We start from the raw sequence: 25,766 nt of genomic DNA, 5'->3' as shown, positions 1-25,766 counted from the left end.
TGACCTGAGCGTGGACAGACACTCAGATTGCAGCAATAGGAGGAGGAGATATAAATCCATATGTCCCCAGACACCCTGTTTGCCAGAGGGTGGCTGGCGCTGAAAGCAAAGGGGCGTTTGATCCTGAAAGCAGCTCATGAGAGCTGCAGAACTGACTGAGGACAGAGTGCATTCAGAGGGAAGGGACACCTGACGAGGATCATCATGTGACTCCTCTCTGCTCTTTGTTCAGTGAACGGCCTGCCAGTGCTCCAAACCTGCTGCTTCTAGGTAGGACTTTTAGGGAAGGGGGGGAGGAGTATGGGTAACCTATCCCACTGCATGCCTATACAGTAGGATACGTTACAGCCTTCTGCAAGGAGGACTCGGACTTTAACATCATGTAGTCAACATGGTGAAAGAAATCATGACTCATTAAATCAGACCACCTAGTTTGATTATTCATTAGTCTAGTTACGATACTCGGCTCCATTTAAGGCTACTTTCACACTTGCGTTTTGTGCGGGTCCGTCATGGACGGATCCGTTCAGATAATGCAACCATCTGCATTCGTTCAGAACTGATCCGTTTGTATTATCTTTAACATAGCCAAAATGGCTATTGTGCCAGATTGTGTCAGTGAAAACAGATCCGTCCCCATTGACTTACATTGTGTGGATCAGACGGACACCAAAACGCTGCAAGCAGCATTTTGGTGTCAGTGTCCAAAGTGGAATGGAGACTGAACTGATGCAAACTGATGCATTCTGAGCGGATCCTTTTCCATTCAGAATGCATTAAGAAGGCAAACTGATCCGTTTTGGACCGCTTGTAAGAGCCCTGAACGGATCTCACAAACGGAAAGCCAAAAAGCAAGTCTGAAAGTAGCCTTAGGCTCCTGGACAGGGGTCAGCATGGGCATTCTCACAACTCTGCAGCAAGCTGCAATGCATTGTATCTTTTGGTATCTTTCTATCATACTCAACAAATGCCTGTGACCAATCAGATACATAAAAAACCTGCACCAGCTTCTCTCAAAGATCCACACTAGCATATCCCAAATCCCGATACTTGAAGCAGAGAAATATGATCTTAACTTTCTTACTTTTTATTTAAAAACTTGCATAACAAATATTAAAATAAATGAGTTTTTCATTTTTTTCCATGTAACTATCTATATTTAAAAAATGTATGTAATCCTTGAATTTTCACACTGGCCTCTAGGTCTAATAGGTCAGGATTTAATGTTCTCTGCGGGTAACTTTTAAGTAGCCATTATCATTATAACCACAGGCAGAATTACAATGACAAGTAACACCTCTGTATAGATAAGACAGAATCCATCATTCACAATAGGTGTCATCATATCACAGTTTAACATCTCCCTCTGAACAGGTCACGGGAGCATGCTTAGAAAACTATCCCATAGATGTCTATGGGTCTTCTCCAGCTCTTAGGCCTAGTGGCTAGTGTGAAATGTGCAGGATTATATGCAATATTTTAAAAAATAGAAAAAAAAATGGGGGGGAAAAGAATTTCATCAAAACAATAGGTCATTTTCTAATGACACAATGCCTTTAAAAATGTAGGCCTGTTTTTTTCATCAGTTGGTTTAATCCAGAACAAAAATATAGGCCTGTTTTTTTCATCAGTTGGTTAAAGGGAACCTGTCACCCAAAAATCGCCTATTAAGCTGTTTACAGTACCTTATAGTGCTGTATAGTCGTTTCCTGATGCACTTTTTGTTAGTTTTGCAGCATGTATGCTCAGTCAGAAATCGATGTTATATTCAGCTGCTGCCCCGTGCTTCAAGTCAGGCTTGAAGTCACGGGGGCAGCGGCCTCGGCGTCTTACATGGCCCTCTCCCCGCCCCCTGCCTCTGTGACTGACAGCCGAAATCCGATTCCGGGACCGCGCTCAACGGCCGCATGCGCAGTAAAGGGCGGCAGGAGCGCGGTCCCGGCTGCCGCGCGTACTACGCGCCGTCTTACTTTCGCCGCACTGCGCATGCGCCCGACATCCTGTATCAAACGCGCCCGCGCCCGGCATCTGGGCGCGGGCGCGTTTGATACAGGATGTCGGGCGCATGCGCATAGCAAGAAGAGAGTTAAGGAGAAAAAAAAAAAAAAAAAAAAAAAAAAGGGGAAGAAAATGGCCCCAAAGCGACGGTCAGTAGATTCCTCTGTAACAAAGATGGGTTCCAAGACTCCTGAGAATAAGATTGATATGTTTTTGAAATTACCCTTCCCAAACGAAAAGAACACCGTTAAAACAAAACTGTCTGCTAATTTGAAGAAATCTGCTAAAATTCCCCAAACTGACGAAACATCCGATGATGGATCAGTAGAGGCAGGTCAAGAGGCAGGAGCGGAAAGTCTCTTTGCACAAATGCAAGCTGCACAAATGCGAACTGAATATGACCCTTCAGTTGTGAATAAAATCCTGTGCGCCGTGGAAAATAACGGCACTTGAGTGCAAGGGATGTCTACTCAACTGGGTTCAGTGCAGAGTGATATTGCCTTAATAAGAGAAGATTTAGTAAAGATCCGGGATCGAGTTCATAATGTTGAAAAAACTGTTGACTCTTTGCAAATTGATATAGATACGTTAAAATCCAAAACCGTGCTTCTAGCCTCAGAAAATCAATCACTACAAAACAAGCTGGAGGATCTGGAAAACAGGGCAAGGCGAAATAATGTTCGCTTAATTGGTTTTCCAGAGGGAGTTGAAGGCCGACAACTAGAGGAACAACTTAAAGATGTGGTTTTGAACAATCTTGGTAGCGATTATTTTTCCTCTACGTTTCAAATAGAAAGAGCCCACCGAATCCCAGGAGGGAAACCTATTCCAGGGAGGCCGCCGCGCGCAATTTTAATGAAACTATTATTAGTAGAGTAATATCCGGAAGATACGATATGGGGTAAGAACAGTTTCGGACCATTCACCCGTACTGGTTGAGGTTTGCACCGGGAAGAATAAGGACAACAGAGGGCTAGGATTTAAGCTGAATCTATATTGGCTTACTATTATGGATAACCTTCAGTCTACTAAATCATTGATATCCTCCTTTTGGGAGGTGAATCTCCCCTCTGCCAACATCAATACAGTATGGGATGCCCTGAAAGCATACCTGAGGGGGGTCTTTATAAGCGAGATTGCTGCAGCAAAGAGAACATTTAAAAAAAAAAAGAGGAGGAACTGGCCAAGACTGCCGCATGTACAACTGAGCGATTCACCAGTCAACCTACTGAGCATAACAGGGAAGAGATGCAGAAGGCTAGCTGCTCCTTGGAGAAATATATAATAGAGAAAGCAAACCATAGAGTATTATTTAAGGGCTTAAAGTATTTTTCAGAGTCTGGACGCCCTGGTAGGCTTTTAGCTAGGATAATCACACAACAAGACAAGAAAAATCAATCTATCGTTGCGATTCACAATATAGCGGGGGAAATTATAACAGATCCAGAAGGAATTGGGGACTCCTTTTTACAATACTTTACCCAGATATATAGCTCCTCTTCTGGTGTGTCATCCGATCTGGCGATGCGGTTCTTGGAGAGGATTTCACTCTCTAATTTAAATGAAGCCCAAATAGAATATTTGGAGGAGGAGTTATCTCTTTCGGAGCTTCAGGAGGCTCTGGGGTCTATCTCAGGGAGCTCATCGCCAGGGATGGATGGCCTCCCATATGAGGTTTACCGTAAGTATAGTGATGTGATTCTTCCTCAGCTGCTAGAGGTTTTTTCCCAAGCAACACAGGGAGGGAGCCTACCATGCTCTATGATGGAGGCTCTTATTGTCCTAATTCCTAAAAAGGATAAAGACCCGATAGAAATGAGTTCCTATAGACCAATCTCGTTATTAAACACAGATGCTAACTTACTATCAAAAGTTTTGGCCAGGAGGCTGTCGCGGGTCATATCCACTATCATCCACCCAGACCAAAATGGCTTTATGCCAAAAAGGGGTACTCACCTTATTTTGCATAGGCTATTTATGAATATTCAGTCTCTGGGGTGTGGTACCCGCTCCATCCTGTCGTTGGATGCTACCAAAGCCTTCGACAGGGTGGAGTGGACTTTTCTCTGGGAGGTGATGAAAAAAATGGGCTTTGGCCCTAGATTTATGGCGATGGCTCAGTTATTATATAGCTCTCCAGTTGCCAGGATTAGGATTAACGATACTATCACAGAGAGTTTTATTTTAGAAAGAGGCACCCGTCAAGGCTGTCCTCTTTCCCCCCTCTTGTTTAATATTTATATTGAACCCTTAGCAGCTAGCATAAGGCAGGATCTGCAGGTGGCCGGCTTTGGCATAATGGGGAAGTATGACCGTGTATCCCTGTATGCAGATGACATTTTGGTTTTTGTCAATCAAACAGAAACCACTCTCCCTCGTATAATGGATTTGGTTGGTTTCTTCTCCGTTCCGTCTGGTTTAGAGATCAATTGGGAGAAGACCGTTCTCCTCCCTATAGACGAGTTGCGAGGTGATTGGGATAACCAGTTAACAATCTCTGAGTCAATAAAGTACCTGGGGATTTCAGTTTCTGCCAAACCTCAGGAATAGTTACAACTCAATCTGATTCCCCTGCTGATAAAGTTGAGGGCTAAAATCAAGATATGGCAAAAAATTCTGCCTGCAAGAGCGGACAGAATCTCTTTAATAAAAATGGTAGTACTGCCCCAGGTTCTTTTTGCAGAATGGCTATAAAGACTTGGCTGGTTATTAGGAGCTGGTGTGGAGTTAAGGCCTCACTCATTTGCACCCCATTGTGGCATAATTCAAAGCTTTTGAATTTAACGGATTTGAGTTGTTGTCAGTATTGGAGGATCAAGAATGTTCAGTACCTATATCAGGTGGTTAGTGGTGGACAAATTTTGTCCCTGACGGAGCTAAGGCAAAGGGCAAATTTGGGTGAGGTGGCTTGGTATGCATATTTCCAATTGAGGTCAGCACTTTCTAGCACTTTGAATAGTCACCTTTTTTTTATAGATACTCCTGAATTTTTACATGATTTAATTATTAAGAAAGTTGTCACGAAAATTAAAATATCACATTGCTATAGACACTTAATGGAAAAAATTATTTGGGGGTCTTCTTTCTCCAGGACAGAGATCCTGGTCTTTGTTACTCTCAGAGGTGGGTCCCCCAGATTGGGAGAATATAGGGGAAAGCTTAAAATCTGTCGTACAATTCAATATTTTGCACAAAATATATGTGACACCTATGTGGTTATACAGGAGAGGACTTAGAGTCTCCTCCGACTGCCCACGCTGTGGCGACTCCGAGGCAGATCATCTACATCTGTTCTGGGACTGCCCAATGGTGAGCAGCTATTGGAGATCGGTCCAAACTAACTTGGCTCGCAAATTTAACATTGTTATTCCTCTGTCCCCCAGGATATGGGTCCTGGGAGACTTATCGGAGGTTAATTATCAACCTATAAAACGCCAATTATTGATTAAGGTGATGTTTTTGGCCAGGCTTCTTGTTTCTAGACTATGGTTTTGCTCTTCCGCTCCAGACTGTAACAACTGGTTGGCTCTGGTCGAGAAAGTGAAAATCTATGAGAGGATTTTGTATAAACAAAGATGATCCTACTTAAAGTGGGGCAAACTGTGGGAAGACTGGGACATGGCTAATTAATTAATCTGGAATTTCCTTCTTTATTATACATATTTTTTATTAAATTTTTTTTTCTTTTTTTTTCCCCTGCAAGGTGGGGGGGGGGGGGGATAGGTGGGGAGGGCTGGGGATGATCTTATTAGTCCGGTTTTTCTATGTGCATTGTAATTGGTGAAGGATGTAAAGCTACATCTGAGCATTGGAGTATCTCTAGGAATGCTGGAGGATGGCGGGACCTTCCGACATTGAGATGTTGTGTGTGTTTGCGGTATTAGGCTGTTGATGTCGGGCGAATCCCGCTCTCCTCTCAGCAAGTGAGATTTCCATTCGACTTGTATTATCCCCATAAGCATGGGCATTTGTATGAAATTATTATTATTAACCATGTTTATAAATTAGAAACCTACGGACTTAAGGATTTATAATATTATAAATGTTATATGGATATGAATTTTGTACTATAATCAATAAAATATTATAAAAATAAAAAAACAATGGTTTCTGGAAGTATTCCTGAGCCCATTCTGTTATTTCCTTTACAGTAGCATTCCTGTTTGCGGTGCAGTGTCGTTTAAGGGCCCGGAGATCATGGGCATCCAGTATGGTTTTACGGCCTTGACCGTTACGCACAGAGATTGTTCCAGATTCTCTGAATCTTCGGATGATGTTATGCACAGTTGATCATGATAGATGCAAAGTCTTTGCAATTTTTCGCTGGGTAACACCTTTCTGATATTGCTCCACTATCTTTCTGCACAACATTGTGGGAATTGGTGATCCTCTACCCATCTTGGCTTCTGAGAGACACTGCCACTCTGAGAAGCTCTTTTTATACCTGTAAAGGGGGAATATTATTCACCAATATTATGCGAATATCGATAATTAATATTACTAAATAGGAGGAGCCGTCTATTGATGACTCCGCCTATTTATACCTTTATATAACAATAACACAATACTTTCGCTATGCTTTACACTAATCACTACGCTAGCTGCATGCGCCTTACTAAACTAACTATCGTTAATAACAACACGTTACACGGATAGTTGTACATAAAACACAGTATTTTTTTAATACCTAATACACTAAGCACGCAATACACTAACAATACAGCACTAAATATACAGTACTCAACTACACTACACGGTTCCCAAATTCCACCCACAAACTAACTTTACAATACACATACACATTTAATATTAACAACCCACCCATCTAGTTCTATACTATCCCTATGGGGTACACCGAGGGTTAACAGTGGTCTTACAGGGGTGTAAGCCGACCACAAACACAAAGGATTAACAATGGGGATAATATCAGAACTGTACAGCAATGCAGGGGTTAAATACCCTGCAAGTGTACAGTGAGGGGGGGGGGGGGTGGCAGGGTTTAAGCAGGGGTTACAACCAGGGGTTAATCAGGATAGGGAAAGGGTAAACCAGGGGGGGGGGGGATAATCGTAATCTAATTATACGCTATATCTATATATATTTATAGATCAATGGTTATAAATATATATACATATAGACGTACACACCACAATACAAACCTAGCTACACTAGACAATTCCCAAATTCACCCCACACTCTAGCTGTACATACATTCCTTAGCAGCCCACCCCAAAACACACACTCAGCTGCTACTGGAGTAAGCAGGCAGCAGTGAAGGGATAGGCAGGGAAGGGGTGAATATGGTTGGCACTGCAAGGGCAGAGGTACAATGCCATGCCAGCATATACTCAGCCATCTCCAGGGGCATATGGGCCTCTCTTCCTTCAGGCAGCAGTCCCCATCTGTCTCTGATCCTAGTCTGGTTGCAAGTTCCTGGTTTCAGGCTCCTATATCAGCCTCCCCCCTCCTCAGGGATGTGACATCATAGTGTGACTGTGACGTATGCCTGCCAGTTGGCCCCCTGAGGCTAGCAGCACCACACGCCCAGCCATGTCACAAACACAAGGTGGGGCCGAGCATAGTAAATAGGCTGATAAACTGTCACGGCTGTTTAAGGGTAACAAGAGTATACACAGTAAAAAGAGCTACTGACCGGACCCCAAACTAGGGAAGAGAAAGGGTGACCCCTGTCAGACCCTCAACACTCTCCCTATGCTGCTAAAGCACATGCCCGGATCCAAATGGTGGAACGAGGCATGCCCGCGTACCTTAGACTGATGAGCCCTGTAACCCCTACAATAGTGGAAGGGGCACGGCCTCCGATGCCCTGCACAGAATATGGAGGGAACCGGGGCCACCTCAGATCCAGTCAGGAAATCACCAGGTACATAACAAAGTCTGCACACTTAGCTGATGGAGCTGCAGCCGCAGAGAAGACGGATCCAAGGACCGCTGGCAATATCCGGAGTGCTTGCAGCAGCAGAACACAGGTCCAGAGAACTAGTAGCTAAAGGAGTGAAGATACTCAAGGCAGAGCTACAACTGAAAAGAGAAGTATAATCCACGCCCTGCAATAGGAGGAGGGGTGATTTAAAGGCAGAGAAATCAGACGCAGGAGAGACAGCTGGGAGTAAGACCTCATCACAGGGGCGGAGAAACAGAACAGTGAGAAAACCTCCAACCCTAAGTGACATCATCACAGGGGTGGAGACACAGAGCTTTCAGAACGTCTCAAAGCTCTGGTAGTGACAGTACCCCCCCTTCTACGGGTGGACTCCGGACACCCAGGACCCACCTTCCCAGGATGAGCCCTATGAAATGCCCTGATAAGGCGAGTGGCTTTAATGTCCGACATCGGAACCCACATCCTCTCCTCAGGACCATAACCCTTCCAATGAACGAGGTACTGAAGAAAACCGCGGACAATGCGAGAGTCCACAATTCTGGAAACCTCAAACTCCAGATTGCCATCAACCAAAATCGGAGGAGGAGGCAAAGAGGAGGGTACAGTGGGCTGGACATATGGTTTTAAGAGAGATCTGTGAAAAACATTATGTATCTTCCAAACCCGTGGAAGATCAAGGCGGAAGGCAACAGGATTGATGACTGACAAAATTTTATAAGGCCCAATAAACTTGGGGCCCAATTTCCAGGAGGGAACCTTCAGTTTAATATTTCTTGTAGACAACCACACCAGATCACCCACATTCAGGTCCGGACCAGGCACACGTCTCTTATCAGCCACACGCTTATACTTCTCACTCATCTTTCTGAGATTACTCTGAATCTTTTGCCAAATGGTAGACAAAGACGAGGAAAATCTCTCCTCCTCAGGTAAACCAGAAAGAGCCCCTCCCGAGAATGTCCCAAACTGCGGATGGAACCCATATGCACCAAAAAATGGTGACTTATCAGAAGATTCCTGACGACGGTTGTTCAAAGCAAACTCAGCAAGAGGGAGAAATGAACACCAATCCTCCTGGTTCTCTGCCACAAAACAGCGCAAATATGTCTCCAGATTCTGATTGAGGCGCTCAGTCTGACCATTCGACTGCGGGTGAAAAGCAGAAGAGAAGGACAGCCGAACCCCCAGGCGAGAACAGAAAGCCTTCCAGAACCTGGACACAAACTGCGTGCCTCTATCGGAAACAATCTCAGAGGGAATGCCGTGCAATTTAACAATATGATCGACAAAAGCTTGCGCCAACGTTTTAGCATTGGGTAAACCAGGGAAAGGAACGAAATGAGCCATCTTGCTAAAACGGTCCACGACCACCAGGATCACCGACTTCCCCGAGGAACGAGGAAGATCCGTGATAAAGTCCATGGACAGGTGTGTCCAAGGACGGGAAGGTATGGGTAACGGGAGAAGGGAACCTGAAGGTCGTGAACGAGGGACCTTAGCGCGAGCGCACGTCTCACAAGCCGCCACAAAACCCTCCACAGACTTACGAAGAGCCGGCCACCAAAATCTCCGAGCAATGAGATCTACCGTGGCTCTACTCCCGGGGTGACCAGCAAGAACTGTATCATGATGTTCCTTAAAGAGTTTGTGACGTAGCTCAGAAGGCACGAACAACTTCCCGGAGGGACAACGGGCAGGTGCCTCAGACTGGGCAGCCTGGACCTCGGCCTCCAAATCGGAATATAGAGCAGAAACAACTACCCCCTCCGCCAAAATGGGACCCGGGTCCTCGGAGTTTCCTCCTCCCGGAAAACAGCGAGAGAGAGCATCAGCCTTCACATTCTTGATCCCAGGGCGGAAAGTAACAACAAAATTAAATCTGGAGAAGAACAGAGACCATCTGGCCTGTCTCGGATTCATACGCCTGGCCGACTCCAGGTACGCCAGATTCTTATGGTCGGTAAAAACGGTGATAGGGTGCCTGGCCCCCTCCAACCAATGGCGCCATTCCTCGAAAGCCAACTTGATGGCCAACAACTCCCTATCTCCCACATCATAGTTTCTCTCTGCCGGGGAGAGTTTTCTAGAGAAAAAGGCACAAGGTCGCCATTTGGCAGGAGAGGGGCCCTGGGACAAAACTGCACCCACACCCACCTCGGAAGCATCCACCTCAACAATAAAAGGTAAGGAAACATCGGGATGCACCAAGATGGGAGCAGACGCAAAACTCTCTTTAATCTTAGAAAAGGCTGCAAGCGCCTCCTCCGACCAAGAGGAAAAATCCGTCCCCTTTTTTGTCATGTCAGTAAGGGGTTTGACAATAGAGGAATAATTCAAAATGAACTTTCTGTAGTAGTTAGCAAAACCCAGAAAGCGCATCAATGCCTTCTGATTTTCAGGAAGCTCCCACTCCAGCACAGCACGGACCTTCTCCGGATCCATGCGAAAACCAGAAGCAGAGAGGAGAAAACCCAGAAATTGAATCTCTGATACCATAAAAAGACATTTCTCCAGCTTGGCATACAGTTTATTTTCCCGCAGTATCTGCAGGACCTGAAAAAGATGATCCTGATGAGTCTGAACATCAGGGGAAAAAATCAAAATATCATCAAGATACACCAATACAAATTTCCCCATTAAATGATAGAAAATACTATTAACAAAATGCTGAAAGACGGCCGGAGCATTCATCAGGCCGAAAGGCATAACGAGATTCTCGAAATGCCCGTTAGGGGTATTAAAGGCCGTTTTCCATTCATCCCCCTCTCTGACCCTGACCAGGTTGTACGCGCCTCTCAGATCCAATTTGGAAAACACCTTGGCCCCAACAATTTGGTTGAAGAGGTCCGGGATCAGAGGAAGGGGATAGGGATCGCGAATCGTGATACGGTTCAGCTCCCTAAAATCTAAGCAAGGTCTCAGAGAGCCATCTTTTTTTTTAACAAAAAAAAAACCCGCGGCAACAGGCGACTTTGAGGGACGAATATGCCCCTTCTCGAGACTCTCAGAGATATAGGTTCGCATTGCGAGTCTCTCCGGTTGTGAGAGATTGTAGAGGCGTGCCTTTGGCAGCTTGGCGCCGGGAATGAGGTTAATGGGACAGTCAAACTCCCGGTGAGGAGGTAGCTCCTGAACACCGCTCTCGGAAAACACATCCGAGAAATCAGAGAGAAATGATGGCAGAGTTTTAGTAGACACCTCTGCAAGAGTGGCTGTGAGACAATTCTCTCTACAAAAGTCACTCCACTCATTTATTTGCCTTCCTTGCCAATCAATAGTGGGGTTATGTCTAGTGAGCCAGGGTAGCCCCAAAACTAGAGGAGAAGGCAATCCGTTAAGGACAAAACAAGATATCTCCTCCACATGAGTGTCACCTACAGCTAGCCGGATATTGTGAACAATGCCTTTCAGAGATCTCTGCGAGAGTGGGGCAGAGTCAATAGCAAAAACAGGTATATCCTTTTCTAATGTACAAACCTGAAACCCATGCAAGGCTACAAATTGAGTGTCAATAAGATTGACGGCCGCTCCACTATCGACAAAAATCTCACAAGGAATGACCTTGCTCTCTAGCGCCACCCTGGCAGACAGGAGAAAACGGGAACTGCAGGTCAGAGGAAAAGCATCAATTCCCACATCAACTTTGCCCAAAGTAGCAGATGAAGCAGAACTTGATGATCTACCCCTTGAGGTTTTTCTCTTATTATCGCTCTTAGTACAGTTCAGGAATCTCCTAGACGGACAAACATTTGCCAAATGACCTATGCCCCCACAACAAAAACACACCATATTCTGAGGACTAAATCCTCTTTTATCAGGGGCAAGTCGGCCTAGCTGCATGGGCTCCTCCTCAGAGGGGAGCGAGACAGGATGAGACCCCTGCATACTGAATGAGTCCGCACCATTGCCCCTAGACTGACAATGGCTGGACGGAGAGGTCTTGTTTCTTTCCCTTAGACGCCTGTCAAGGCGTACCGCCAATGACATGGCAGACTCTAAGGATGTTGGTCTCTCATGGAAAGCAAAGGCATCTTTCAAACCCTCTGAGAGACCATGACAGAACTGACTTCGGAGTGCAGCATCATTCCAGCCTGAATCAGCTGCCCATCTCCGAAATTCAGAACAATAAAGCTCCGCAGACAGTTTGTTCTGGCATAGAACACGTAAGTTCGATTCTGCCAGAGCAACACGATCCGGGTCATCATATATCTGCCCCAGGGCCACAAAAAACCTCTCCACGGATCGCAGGGAAGGATCCCCTGATGGCAGCGAAAAAGCCCAAGTCTGAGCATTACCTCTGAGCAGGGAGATGACAATCCTCACCCTCTGTTCCTCATTACCAGAGGAGTGGGGACACAAACAAAAATGGAGTTTACATGCCTCTCTGAAGCGAACAAAATTCTCACTGCCCCCGGAGAACGTTTCCGGAAGTGAGACCTTTGGCTCGCAACAGACTCCATGAGCCGGAGCAGAGCCCAATGCTTGTAGCTGAGTCAGAGATTGACGGAGATCCGCTACTTCCAAAGAAAGACCCTGCATGCGGTCAACCAGGTCAGAAAGCGGATCCATGTCAACAAGGACGGTTTTGGTGGATTATAATGTCACGGCTGTTTAAGGGTAACAAGAGTATACACAGTAAAAAGAGCTACTGACCGGACCCCAAACTAGGGAAGAGAAAGGGTGACCCCTGTCAGACCCTCAACACTCTCCCTATGCTGCTAAAGCACATGCCCGGATCCAAATGGTGGAACGAGGCATGCCCGCGTACCTTAGACTGATGAGCCCTGTAACCCCTACAATAGTGGAAGGGGCACGGCCTCCGATGCCCTGCACAGAATATGGAGGGAACCGGGGCCACCTCAGATCCAGTCAGGAAATCACCAGGTACATAACAAAGTCTGCACACTTAGCTGATGGAGCTGCAGCCGCAGAGAAGACGGATCCAAGGACCGCTGGCAATATCCGGAGTGCTTGCAGCAGCAGAACACAGGTCCAGAGAACTAGTAGCTAAAGGAGTGAAGATACTCAAGGCAGAGCTACAACTGAAAAGAGAAGTATAATCCACGCCCTGCAATAGGAGGAGGGGTGATTTAAAGGCAGAGAAATCAGACGCAGGAGAGACAGCTGGGAGTAAGACCTCATCACAGGGGCGGAGAAACAGAACAGTGAGAAAACCTCCAACCCTAAGTGACATCATCACAGGGGTGGAGACACAGAGCTTTCAGAACGTCTCAAAGCTCTGGTAGTGACATAAACTCAACAAAGTGCCTCAAATCAATTGATCCCTTAGCCTTTGAAGTCACCAGCCACCTGGAGACATATCCACCCCCCTGCAGGAACTGGCTGAACGCCGGGGAAATTTAAGTATATATATATATATATATATGTATATGTATATATAGATACTTGGGGCGCATCTATATACATATATATATATATACTCATTATAAACCTGGGGGCATACATGGGCAGTTATAGGCCTAATATATATATATATATATATATATATATATATACACACACACACACACACACACACCTGGGGGAGAGCCATGGCAGATACACATATATGTCCTCCTGATAATATATATACACATATATAAGGGGCATAATGTATTCTAAGGGGGATATTATATATATATATATATATATATATATATATACATATGTTATAAGGGGCCACAGCCATATATATGTTATAAGGGGCACGGTCTAAAGGAGGCACATATTTCCCACAGGGGCCACCATGAGCCGACGTGCGCAGATGCTGGGCACATCTGCGCACATCGTCCCATGATGCTGTGGTTAATGTATGCACATATATACCATACATGCCCGCACGTGTTTGCAGGCATGCATGGATATATATGCATACATCTCAACCCTTCCTCAACAATACCCAATCATGTTGCCAATTGACCTAATTAGTGTTAATTGGTCTTCCAGCTCTTCGTTATGCTCAAATTTACTTTTTCCAGCCTCTTATTGCTACTTGTCCCAACTTTTATGGGATTTGTTGACACCGTGAAAATTTTAATCAACGCATTTTTCCTTTAAAATGATACATTTACTCGGATTAAACGTTTGATCTGTCATCTAAGTTCTATTACAAATAAAATATTGACATTTGCCATCTCCACATCATTGCATTCAGTTTTTATTCACAATTTGTTTAGTGTCCCAACTTTTTTCGAATCCGATTTGTATATCAAAGCGACCAAAATAAAATTGGTAAACTGTTTAAATAATTATTTTAGTGTTAATTTGTAAGTTTGAAAAATAAGGAGCACATTTACAAGTACTAATAAACAGCCCTCTGTATGTGTCACATAGAAGCCATCACAAATATTATTAGATATTATTAGGTAACAATTAACAAGCACCTGTGCCAAGTCTCAAAAAGGTGTCTGGTCATTGAAGCCTTTTCGGGTCCGGTGATTAGTAGTGTTAAGCGCAAATATTTGAAATCGCAAATATCGCCACTTCCAGAATTCGCAAACATAATATAGTGCTAATATATTTGTGTTCGCGAATGGTGTTGAATGCAAATATTCTAATCGCAAATTTATCTGCACTTAGTAACATCCCTAGCAACCAATAGTAAAGTTGCCTACCCCTTAGTGTTGATCGCGAATATTCTAATCGCAAATTTTTTTCGCAAATATATTACATTGCGGATTTTCGCAATCAAGTAAATAATGACTGGAGATCACGAACTCTCGAATTTGATCATTTATGGTGAATATTCGGCCAAAATGTTGCTAATTTATGGCGAATATTCGGCCAAAAATTTGCCAAATATCCCGAATTCGAATATTGCCTATGCCGCTCATCACTAGTGATTAGGGATGAGCGAAATTACTTCGGATGAAACATTAAACAAGTGGTACCTTGGAACCGAACCAGAGTTTGGGAAACATTTTTTACAGTAGAAATTAATTTATAAAGTTATTAAGCGAAGTCTTGCGAAACTTCGCAAAGTAATAACTTCGCCTCATCTGAGCCAATACATTCTAATACTGTACGGAGCGCTTTCTCATCGACTTCGGATGTTTCATCCGAAGTCGATTCGCTCATCCCTACAGGTGATTAAGGGGTTAAACTGCATCTCAATTTCAAATTTTAAGAGATTTGTTTAATTTTATTCACTTTTCTACTTCTGTAAAACACTGCTGGATTTTCTATACACAACTCCACTGTGGAATACCTGCAGCCTTTATGTCATGTGTGGCTGTACTTTCTTCACCTTTGAAAGGTCCACAGACCATGAGAGATTTGCTAGCATTTGGCAAGGTGCCGGATTTGTAGAATAAAAATGCAGGGGATAAATACCAATGTAAGATAAACTTTGTAATGTATCAAAAAGTTGACTGTGAATGTATAGTTTTATTGACATGTATCAAATTCTTATTTCTTGCAGTTATATGAGACATGACGATATTTATCAGAAAATTTTTATCAGAAGAAGAATTTGATGATAATTTTAATACTGTAGATCTGGTCAAAAAAACATTAGTCTGCTTTAGCCTGGAGGACAAGAAACCACTATGGAAGCTATGGGGTTATGCATACAATGACCCAAAAGTGGAGCATGCTGAAACAATTGTTTTACGAGAGCTCAAAAAATATTTGGAATTGAATCCTACAAAAAAAGACTCTCAATATAAAATCACATTTTACGCATCTTACAGTCCCTGCCTCACCTGTTGTGAAGAAATATGCAAATTTCTCAATAATAACAATGAAAAAGTAATCATGAAACTGAATATTTCCAGATTCTATAATTTTCATAATTATGACAATAAAATCTGTTTAAAAATTCTGGGAAAATATGGAGTGCAAATTAAAATGATGGATATGGAAGATTATAAGGCATGCTTTTATCTTTTTGTGGATCCAAAAGTGAAATTCCAACCCTGCGAAGAATTAGATGTTCAGTGTCAAAGAAATGAAATTGATCTGGATCGTCTCTGGAGTGAGGTAGAGTTCTGCATATGTGTGAAGAGAACTGCAGCACAGTACCAACTATGGGAGAGATTTATCAAGACTGGGGCTTTCTGTGCCTGTCTTTATATCCTCTGCACTGCCGCACACCTGGTCCTTAAATTAGGCGCATCCTCCTGCAGTCTGTGCGCCTAACGAGAAATCTACAACAACTCAAAGCCACCATAGATTGGTGGCTTCATTTACGCCAGAAAACTGGCATAAATGAAGAAAAATTTAGAAAGGTGGCGAGGATGGCGAAAAAGGAGAGCCGAGACAATAAAAAATAAATAAAAAAACGTCTTTCAGGCGTCAAGGGAATGATTAATCTCCCCCTGTGTACACAATGAAAAGGTTTGTCCTTGTCCAGAAGTCCTTATATGTGATAACACAAAATGTGTTTGGGTGGCTCACCTGATTGTTACCATGTATTAGGTGCTCAAAGTCTATCTGATTCACCCAATCAGTATAATTCAAAAATGTAGTATATCTATATAGACGAGCACTCCTCACCTGGTTTTACGCAGAGCAAATATTTATTTAGTTAAAATGAGTTATAAAAAATGTTTTAATACAAAAAAATTGTAGGAATATGGAAAAGTACATGTAAATAAATATATAAATAGATAGATCGCGTGATCAAAAGGTATGGCAGTTCTTTTAAATGTTCAGTTGATAGTAGTACTTCCCATATGATCATAGACACATAAATGTAATTCAATCTTCCCCCAATTCGGCATAGAAGTACAGAATAGTGCAATAGTTATGTTTGAAAGATATGAAAATATAAAAAATATATATAAAAAAATATATAAAAAAAGCAGCGTCCAATCTGTTTGGTGGACAGATTTTGTGAATATATAAACTTGTGTTTTATGAGTAGATGGGTCATATTACTAATGTTTCCTAGATCATTGGAACTCTGCAATAACTACTAACATCCTAAATAACACCATTGGGAGATTGTGCAGCATTACCCTTTAGGAACCCAGCGATATATTGCTGGCAACATTAATAATCATAGAAGGACATTACTTTGTTATATATTATCAACTAAAGGAATAAGGACTGCAGAAGTACCATAGAGAGGACGCTTTATGCCCACCAGAACAATCTACTCATAAAACACAAGTTTATATATTCACTAAATCTGTCCACCAAACAGATTGGACGCTGCTTTTTTATATACAGTCAGGTCCATAAATATTGGGACATCGACTGTCACGACCATGGTCATGGCCGTGACTTCTGGAACTGCATGCAGTTGCCTGCGGTCTTGTCTTGTTGTCAATCACAGGTGAGGGCTGTAGTATGTTGCCTCACCTGTGATTGCCACTGGCAACATAATGTATGTGGCAGTATAGCAGCCTGAGCTGGTGCTAGGCAGCTTGCTGTCAAGTGCATGCGGCTGCACCTGCAACGTGTGTTTATATGTATGCACTTTCCGTTCTGGTGTGCACGGGGTTTATTGTCTGTGTATTCCCCTTTATGTTGCTGTCTTTCCTTCCCTGGTGTTGGAAGGGTTAACTTCCTTCCTAGTGTGTGAGCACTGGGTGTGTCTGTGTGTGTGTGTGTGACTACATGGGCTATAAAGCCTCAGTTAAGATCAGTAGCTGAGGGGTACTCCAGCCTTGTAGCAATCTGGAGGCACCCTCCTGGTCTCTAATACCATCTGCCAGTGAGGGCCACCCTTGTGGTCATAAATGTTGATATGTGATGTTATGTTTATGTGGTGTCTGTATTATTGCAGCTATGGTTCTGGCTTCCTGTGTGTCTATGTGTGCTGTATCCTCTTATGTCTGTGTGTGGACTCCAGCACTTGAGCTCAGGGATCCAGTCAGTGTGTCTGTGGCAGGTAGGGGTAGAAGTCTTTCACACATTCTAACATTTTTGGCTCTATACACCACCACAATGGATTTGAAATGAAACAAACAAGATGTGCTTGAGGGTATTTGCATCCAAATCCGGTGTACGGTGTAGGAATTACAACTGTTTGCATATGTGCCTCCCATGTGTTAAGGGACCAAAAGTAATGGGACAGAATAATAATCATAAATCGAAAACTATCACTTTTTAATACTTGCTTGCAAATCCTTTGCAGTCAATTACATCCTGAAGTCTGGAACGCATAGACATCACCAGACGCTGGGTTTCATCCCTGGTGATGCTCTACCAGGCCTCTACTGCAACTTTCTTCAGTTCCTGCTTGTTCTTGGGGCATGTTCCCTTCAGTTTTGTCTTCAGCAAGTGAAATACATGCTCAATCGGATTCAGGTCAGGTGATTCACTTGGCCATTGCATAACATTCCACTTCTTTCCCTTAAAGAACTCTTTGGTTGATTTTGCTGTATGTTTTGGTTCATTTTCCATCTGCACTGTGAAGCGCCGTCCAATGAGTTCTGAAACACTTGGCTGAATATGAGCAGCAGATAATATTGCCCAAAACACTTCAGAATTTATCCTGCTGCTTTTGTTAGCAGTCACATCATCAATAAATACAAGAGAACCAGTTCCATTGGCAGCCATACATGCCCACGCCATGACACTACCACCACCATGTTTCACTGATGAGGTGGTATACTTAGGATCATGAGCAGTTCCTTTCCTTCTCCATACTCTTCTCTTCCCATCAATATGGTACAAGTTGGTCTTGTTCTCATCTGTCCATAGGATGCTGTTCCAGAACTGTGAAGGCTGTTTTGGATGTCGTTTGGAAAACTCTAATTTGGCTTTCCGGTTTTTGAGGCTCACCAATGGTCTACATCTTGTGGTGAACCCTCTGTATTCACTCTGGTGAAATCTTCTCTTGATTGTTGACTTTGACACACATACACCTACCTCCTGGAGAATGTTCTTGATCTGGCCAACTGTTGTGAAGGGTGTTTTCTTCACCAGGGAAAGAATTCTTCGGTCATCCACCACAGTTGTTTTCCATGGTCTTCCGGGTCTTTTAGTGTTGCTGAGCTCACCAGTGCGTTCCTTCTTTTTAAGAATGTTTTGGCCACGCCTAATGTTTTTGCTATCTCTCTGATGGGTTTGTTTTGTTTTTTCAGCCTAACGATGGCTTGCTTCACTGATAGTGACAGCTCTTTGGATCTCATCTTGAGAGTTGACAGCAACAGATTCCAAATGCAAATAGCACACTTGAAATAAACTCTGGACATTTTATCTGCTCATTGTAATTGGGATAATGAGGGAATAACACACCTGGCCATGGAACAGCTGAGAAGCCATTTGTCCCATAGTTTTGGCCCCCTAAACAAGTGGGAGGCGCATATGCAAACCTTTGTAATTCCTACATCGTTCACCTGATTTGGATGTAAATACCCTCAAATTAAAGCAGACAGTCTGTAGTTAAAGCACATCTTGTTCGTTTCATTTCAAATCCATTGTGGTGGTGAATAGAGCCAAAAATGTTAGAATGGTGTCGATGTCCCAATATTAATGGACCTGACTGTATTTTTTATATTTTCATATCTTTCAAACATAACTATTGCACTTTTTTGCACTACTGTTTGCACTATTCTGTACTTCTATGCCGAATTGGGGGAAGATTGAATTACATTCATGGGTCTCTGATCATATGGGAAGTACTACTATCAACTGAACATTTAAAGGAACCGCCATACCTTTTGATCACGCGATCTATCTATTTATATATTTATTTACATGTACTTTTCTATAGTCCTGCAATTTTTTGTATTAAAACATTTTTTATAACTCATTTTAACTAAATAAATACCTTGCTCTGCGTAAAACCAGGTGAGGAGTGCTAGTCTATATAGATATACTACATTTAAGTCCTTATATGTGCAGCATAAAAAGGAGAAGTAGGCAGCAGTCAAACTTAACAGAATTTTCTCTTTACAAAGTTTAATTATAAGACCCCTTTTTGTACTGCATGATATACTATAAAAAGGTTCAATAAAGCCATCTTAGTGATTAACTGATCATCATGGATCTGGATTCAGAAACCCTGCAAGAAAAATGCACTGTAGTATTGCAGTTTGGACATACATATAATATATAATACATGGACAAACAAGATGTGCCAGAATGAGAGCAGTTCTTTATGGCAACTCTTCACTCTAATGCCATTGGCTAGTAGGTGTGGTCCCGGGAATAGGTCTATGTGACCTAACAGGTCATAGGCAAAAGGGTGAGACAACCCCTTTTCAGAAACACTGTACAAAATCTTACCTATTCAGGAATATAAATTGTGTTATCTTGAGCATTGTTTATACAGTTCCAAAATAGTCAAATGCTAATCAATCTAATTATTTTTTGGGATTTCAGGAATTTCAGGTATTTGAAGACAATTTAGTAAGAAGAAAGGGACAGAACTCAGGTAAGTTTAACAGGAGTGATCATTTTAAGGGGTGTCAAATACAGCCTCCCCAGTTACATGATGGGCTGTATCTATGCCATGTAACCTATTTGGCCTGTTATCCGCACTTTTTGATGTACTACTTGATAGTGGCAAAATGTTTTATTGTGGCCCAACAGCAAATCTATCGTTGTTACCCAGGAAATTTTACTTGTGCTATACTACTATTTAAAGTGTGTACACCACAGTAACTCTATATTGTGTACTGTGGATGCACTTTTGGCAAAGAGCTGTACAGACAAGTTGTGCTTGGATGTATGCTGTTTATAGAATAGAACTCCCATAATAATCTATAGAGTGGCAGTGTGCATAGTTGACCAGAATTCTTTACAAACGCCTTCTCAACTTTGATGAGCTAGTGAAGAGGAATAGGGGACTCAGGTCCCATTACTAGGTATTCTGAGGTCACAGTTGTGGTGTCTCCAGAGTTCTAACATTTTAATTTTATTTCATATTTTACTCCCTTCTTAAAGCCATAACTTTGTCTGCTCACCGCTCCTTTCTCCAGAATGGCAAAGGAGAGATCAGCATGCATACTCTCTTTTCACTTATATGGGAGTTCCGATAATAGCTAAGCCAGCTCCATTTTCGGAAGTCCCCTAGAAGCGAAGGGAGAGCACACCATGCATGAAAAGACACCTCTCCATTCACCTTTATGGGACTGCCGGAAATAGACCAACCAGCGCTCGGCTATTTTCAGAACTCCCATAGAACTGAATGGAGGACGGCCGCACGTGCTCGGTGCCCTCTCTTTCACTTTTGAGGGGCCGGTTCTGGAGATAAGAGCGGGTCCCAGAGGTGGGACTTTCACCCTATCTGACATTGGTGACATATCCTAGAAATATGCTACCAATGTCTGAGATGAGTCAACCCCTTTAAATGTTCCTGTTGTTTTACATCAAGAATACATCTGCCTCATAGAACTCTAAATAGTGCACAGTATATGTCAGGTTTTTTTCTGTACTTTCAGATATATCCTGCAAACTATATAAAAAAATGTTGTGCGTGTTGAGTAACCAGCCGGCTAACTTTCAAATGTATTAATTTTTTTAAGCAATATCTTTTATTTCTGAGCATTTGTCACCCGGTCACAACAGACTGCAAAAAGATCTTACAACACCGAAAAAGGATGAACAAGAGACAACATCACAAGCAAAGACCCCAGTGAAGTTATCCCAGATAAAAGATATGGATCGCAAAGAGAGATTTAAGAGAAAACTCTCATTTGACTAACCAGATTTTATTTCCAAAGCTATTATACGGTCTATAAAATACAGTGATCCTTCAAGATACAATATTAATTGGTTCCAGGACGACCATTGTATGTTGAAACAATTATGACTTGAGTCCATAACACTATGGAAAACTTTTAATTGGTTCCAAAGACCCGAATGCCAGCCCAGAATAAGAGAAGATTTAAGAAACATAAGCAGATAACTGAGACAGATAAAGCGAGTCCTTACATATAACAGTCAGGAATAGGTGCTGGGAGCTGTAAATTACTTTTTATGATGAGGAAAGGAGCTTCGTCAGGGTCCTGTATAGCACACAGTGTACCATGAAAATAACATGGAGCCACCCTTAACTGACATCCAAAGGAACAGTTCATAGCACTGACAGAGGGCAACACAGGCATGTAGTACCACTCCGTACAGAAAAGAGGAGCTACTAGACAACCATTACAGGTGTTTCTATACACAGAGAAATAGACAATTGATTACTTGGATCTGAGTCTTAGACATTGTATGATTTAACATATGATGGCCCAAGAGAAACCATTGTAAGTTGAAAATATTGTATCCTGAGACCATTGTATATTCAGGGACCACTGTAAATTGTATGACATTTTTTATTTGAATATTATTAAGCAATTTAGGTACACAAAAATTGTAAATTATGAAAACAGGACATCATACATAACATACAGATTGTCAAAATTTATATCAGTCCCTGTCCCCAGCAAGCATCTCAGGCCCTTACACACTACAGTAGCTCCAATTTAATGACGCCAATTGCCAGATCTATATGTTTGGTGGGAGAAAACCAGAATAACTGGAGAAAAACGATGCAAATACAAAGAAAATATACAGACTCCATACAGATATTGCCCTTGGACCTCAGGATAACAGTCATCAACAGTACTAACCACTGGGCCACTTTGTGAAGCCACGGCAATGCGACTAAGTGAAATTTTAAACCAAAGATCAATAACTAATGAGTAAATTTAACACCCCTATCTTGCAAATTACAGACCCTTAATATGGATGACTTTAGCATCTCCGTTAACGTTCTAATCTCCTCCTCTGCCTTTCATATTCTATCTATAACCTCGTCTCTAGGCCTCTTACAACTTACTTCTCTGCCACAAAGCAACAGTTCATGAATGTATCAACTTGTCTTTCCTCCTTTCTGACACAACCTTCCTTTATTTACTATGAAGACTTCTCATACCTTTCATACTTCTAGAAACCTACATGACATAAATCCCAGCAATTTGCTGACACTCTAGAATTATCACTGGCCCCAATCTCTTACTCTCTCCTGTCCTGATCTGGCTGCCAATCAACACAACCTTACCCTCAAAATCCCCCTGAATGATACTGCTCTCATTACATTCCGACCTTCCCAACATAGTCCATAGCAGCCTTGGCACACACCTGAAACACATTTTTTTCAGGCTTGCTGAACGTTTATGGAGAAAATCACATATGTCAGCAGATTTTCTTCATTACAAGTTTATTCTTAAAACAACTCTTTGATACTTTTCACTCTCTACTTAGCCCAAAAGTGAACATGCCCATTAAGAACGTCTGTGCTGAAGCCCTGGCCACTTATTTCAAAGTTAAAACTGATAACATCTGACAGGAAATAATCTCCCAGTGTCCAACTGCCATCAATCACCCTCTCTCCCACACTTCCTTTTGTTGCTCATTTGGCCCTATAACAGTACAAGTCATCTCCAGGCTCCTCTCTTCTTCTTGCCAAACTACCTTCAATAGTGATCCTATTACTATTCTATTCCCTGGTTCAGTCCCTCTTCCCAGCTGTTAGTTACCTAACCAAAATATTTAAAGGGGTTATCCAAGACTATAACAGACCTCCCACGGTGGCCGACCTACGGTGTTGATCATACTCACCTTGCAGACGTTGCGGGGTTTGGTCTCCATCACACCATGGCTCTTCTCCCTGCTGCACTGAAATCAACATCCTGTTCAAGGGAGGCAAGTAACCACTCCAATCACCTTTGATACAAGGGGAGCAAATCACCATTGCAGCCAGCGATTAGCTGGCGTGGTCATGTGCCCCCCTGTCAATGGGATGTTGATTTCAGCCAGCATGGAGATGAACAGCAGTCTGAAGAGCGATGGCGACCGAACCCAGTGGCAGGAACCAGGTAAGTATGATCACCACTCTCTCAGAAGTCATGTTAAAGTCTTGGATACCCCTTTAACATCTTTCCTCTCTTTCTTCTGGAACTGTTCCCTGCTCTTTTAAATGTGTTCTACAAAAAAAACGACTTAAAAAAAAAATATGCCATCTAAACTCCTGGAATTCTTGGTCTACTCTCACCTAACTGCTATCCTGCTTCTTGACCACATGTCAAGATGATCTCCTGGCAGCTAAAAGTAATGGCAACTACTCTGTACTGATTCTTCACAATCTCTCTGCAGTAAATCACTAACTCTTCCTCAGTATGCTCCACTCTGTTATTTCTATACAGTCAATATCAGACAGACTATAGGCTGATTATTTTTTCAGTACCATCTCTTTCCTGATGATACCCAACTATACACTTTTTCTCATGACATCACCTCAGCAATACTGTAAAACACCAGTGATTGTCTGCCAGATGTCTCTAACATCATGTATGCTATTTATCTGAAACTAAATCTCCAAAAAATGGAAATTCATCTCTTTTCACCATCTACTAACTTACCTAAACCTCATATTTCAATTTCAGTGTTGTTACTACCATCACTCCTGGACAGCATGACAGCACAGTCTTGGAGTTATGTTTGATTTAGAGGTTTCCATTGCTGTCTGTATCCAGTCACTGGCACGCTCATGTTACCTGTATTTCAAGAACATCTCCAGAATCCACCCTTTTCTCACAATAGAAACAGAATTTTTTCATTTTTGTCTTAACTATCTCAACTCATGACGGTCTCCCAGTCACTAAACTTTCTCCTTCAATCTATTCTCTAGCTTGTCTAGCTCAGTCACTTCACTGCTTGCCCATCCACTACAGAATACAAGTCAAACTTATCAGTCTTACCCACAAAACTCTCCACAGTGCTATACCTCCCTACATATCCTTCGTCATTTCTGTCTAGCATAGTACCGGTGCTCTAGATTCTGTGATCTAGCTGTACCAACTCTCTGGAATGCACTATACTTTTTGAATTGTAACGGTTTCATTACAAATACACATGGAAGGTGACCCTAACGATAATACTTAACTTTAAATACATTGATTAAAATGAAGCGCATATGGTAGAGAAATGAAAACAAATGTGCAGTAATTGCCAGTGCCCAATAAAAAAATTAAAAAAATAGAGAAATAACATTTAGTAGATTTCCAGGAGTTCCCAATATCAGGGAGCTGGGTCTCTTTCCCTAGTTGCCCTTACTTGACCTGAGCTACTCTTTACACCCAGGTAGCGGAGCACTCACCCTGATAAGGGCAACCCCTCTGAGCCGTCCCTCACAGCTTAATAAGAATAACTGATGTACCCTATGAAAGAGGCAGCTTCACAGCTAGGTGCAGAGATTTGTCAGGATACACAGCAGAAGGGTCTCAGATTGAAAGCAATTATCCCGACACAATTCCTTGGAAATAATCCAGATCATCAGGGGACTGATCGAAAGGTCCAGGTATGATTATCACCTGAACTGAACAACATATCCCTCATCGGCTAACTGGTGTTGGGTGCCAGCGAGGACCAGAGCAGCGATGAGGTTCATTACCTCTGTGATAGTGACATGCATTTCCAACTTTTGTGGGAGTGTACATGTTGGGGGTTCTATACTCAGTGCAGCGTGTGTGAAGACTATTTCATAATTTGATGTTTTGTCCTCATCTTAATTTATTTCCTCTATATTTAGTATATATTTCAATAAAATTGAATTTTTAATATGTTTTTTTCAGCTTTCATGCTTCTTTTTCCCCCTGTCTGGAGTTTGTTTGTAGGTTCATTGTTTTGGTTGGGCCATTTTGTTTGTTTTTTACTGTTCTCAAGCCTGGCATACTGTAGATGTTTTATGCTAGGCTTTATCAGAGCAGACAGAGGAAGAGGAGTAATGTGCTATACTGAGCTCCTTGCCTGTGCCCGCTCTGTTAAAGCCTTGCATGGTGCAGGGTCTTGTAGAGCAGAGAAAGCAGGCCCAGGGCAAGAGTTCAGCATAGCACATCACTCCGCTGCCTGTATCCGCTCTGATAAAGCATGGCATAGCACATCTAATGCCAGTTTTTAGGAGAGCAGTGTTGGTACA

At 42.6% G+C, this 25,766-nt stretch overlaps 1 protein-coding gene across 1 annotated transcript; it reads left to right on the top strand.

Annotated features, from left to right (window-relative positions):
* Nucleotides 1–212: 212 nt before the first annotated feature.
* Nucleotides 213–25,406, top strand: LOC122932305 (DNA dC->dU-editing enzyme APOBEC-3G-like). Its single transcript, XM_044286647.1, has 4 exons — nucleotides 213–270; nucleotides 15,324–15,883; nucleotides 20,183–20,234; nucleotides 21,328–25,406. The coding sequence occupies exons 2-4, from the start codon at nucleotides 15,335–15,337 to the stop codon at nucleotides 21,504–21,506; spliced, it is 780 nt and encodes a 259-aa protein (XP_044142582.1). The 5' UTR covers nucleotides 213–270; nucleotides 15,324–15,334; the 3' UTR covers nucleotides 21,507–25,406.
* The last annotated feature ends 360 nt before the right edge of the window (nucleotides 25,407–25,766 follow it).

This window comes from Bufo gargarizans, chromosome 3 (assembly GCF_014858855.1).
Source record: "Bufo gargarizans isolate SCDJY-AF-19 chromosome 3, ASM1485885v1, whole genome shotgun sequence".
NCBI classification, from domain to species: Eukaryota; Metazoa; Chordata; class Amphibia; order Anura; family Bufonidae; genus Bufo; species Bufo gargarizans.
This window is presented reverse-complemented; position numbering and strand designations above follow the sequence as displayed.

Bases quoted from the DNA above. Each gene is read 5' to 3' on its own strand.
- LOC122932305 (XM_044286647.1), top strand. From the start codon at position 15,335: ATGACGATATTTATCAGAAAATTTTTATCAGAAGAAGAATTTGATGAT. The intron at 15,884-20,182 runs GTAGAGTTCTGC...TTGGGATTTCAG, and splicing joins TGGATCGTCTCTGGAGTGAG to GAATTTCAGGTATTTGAAGA. The intron at 20,235-21,327 runs GTAAGTTTAACA...AATTTTTTTAAG, and splicing joins AAGAAAGGGACAGAACTCAG to CAATATCTTTTATTTCTGAG.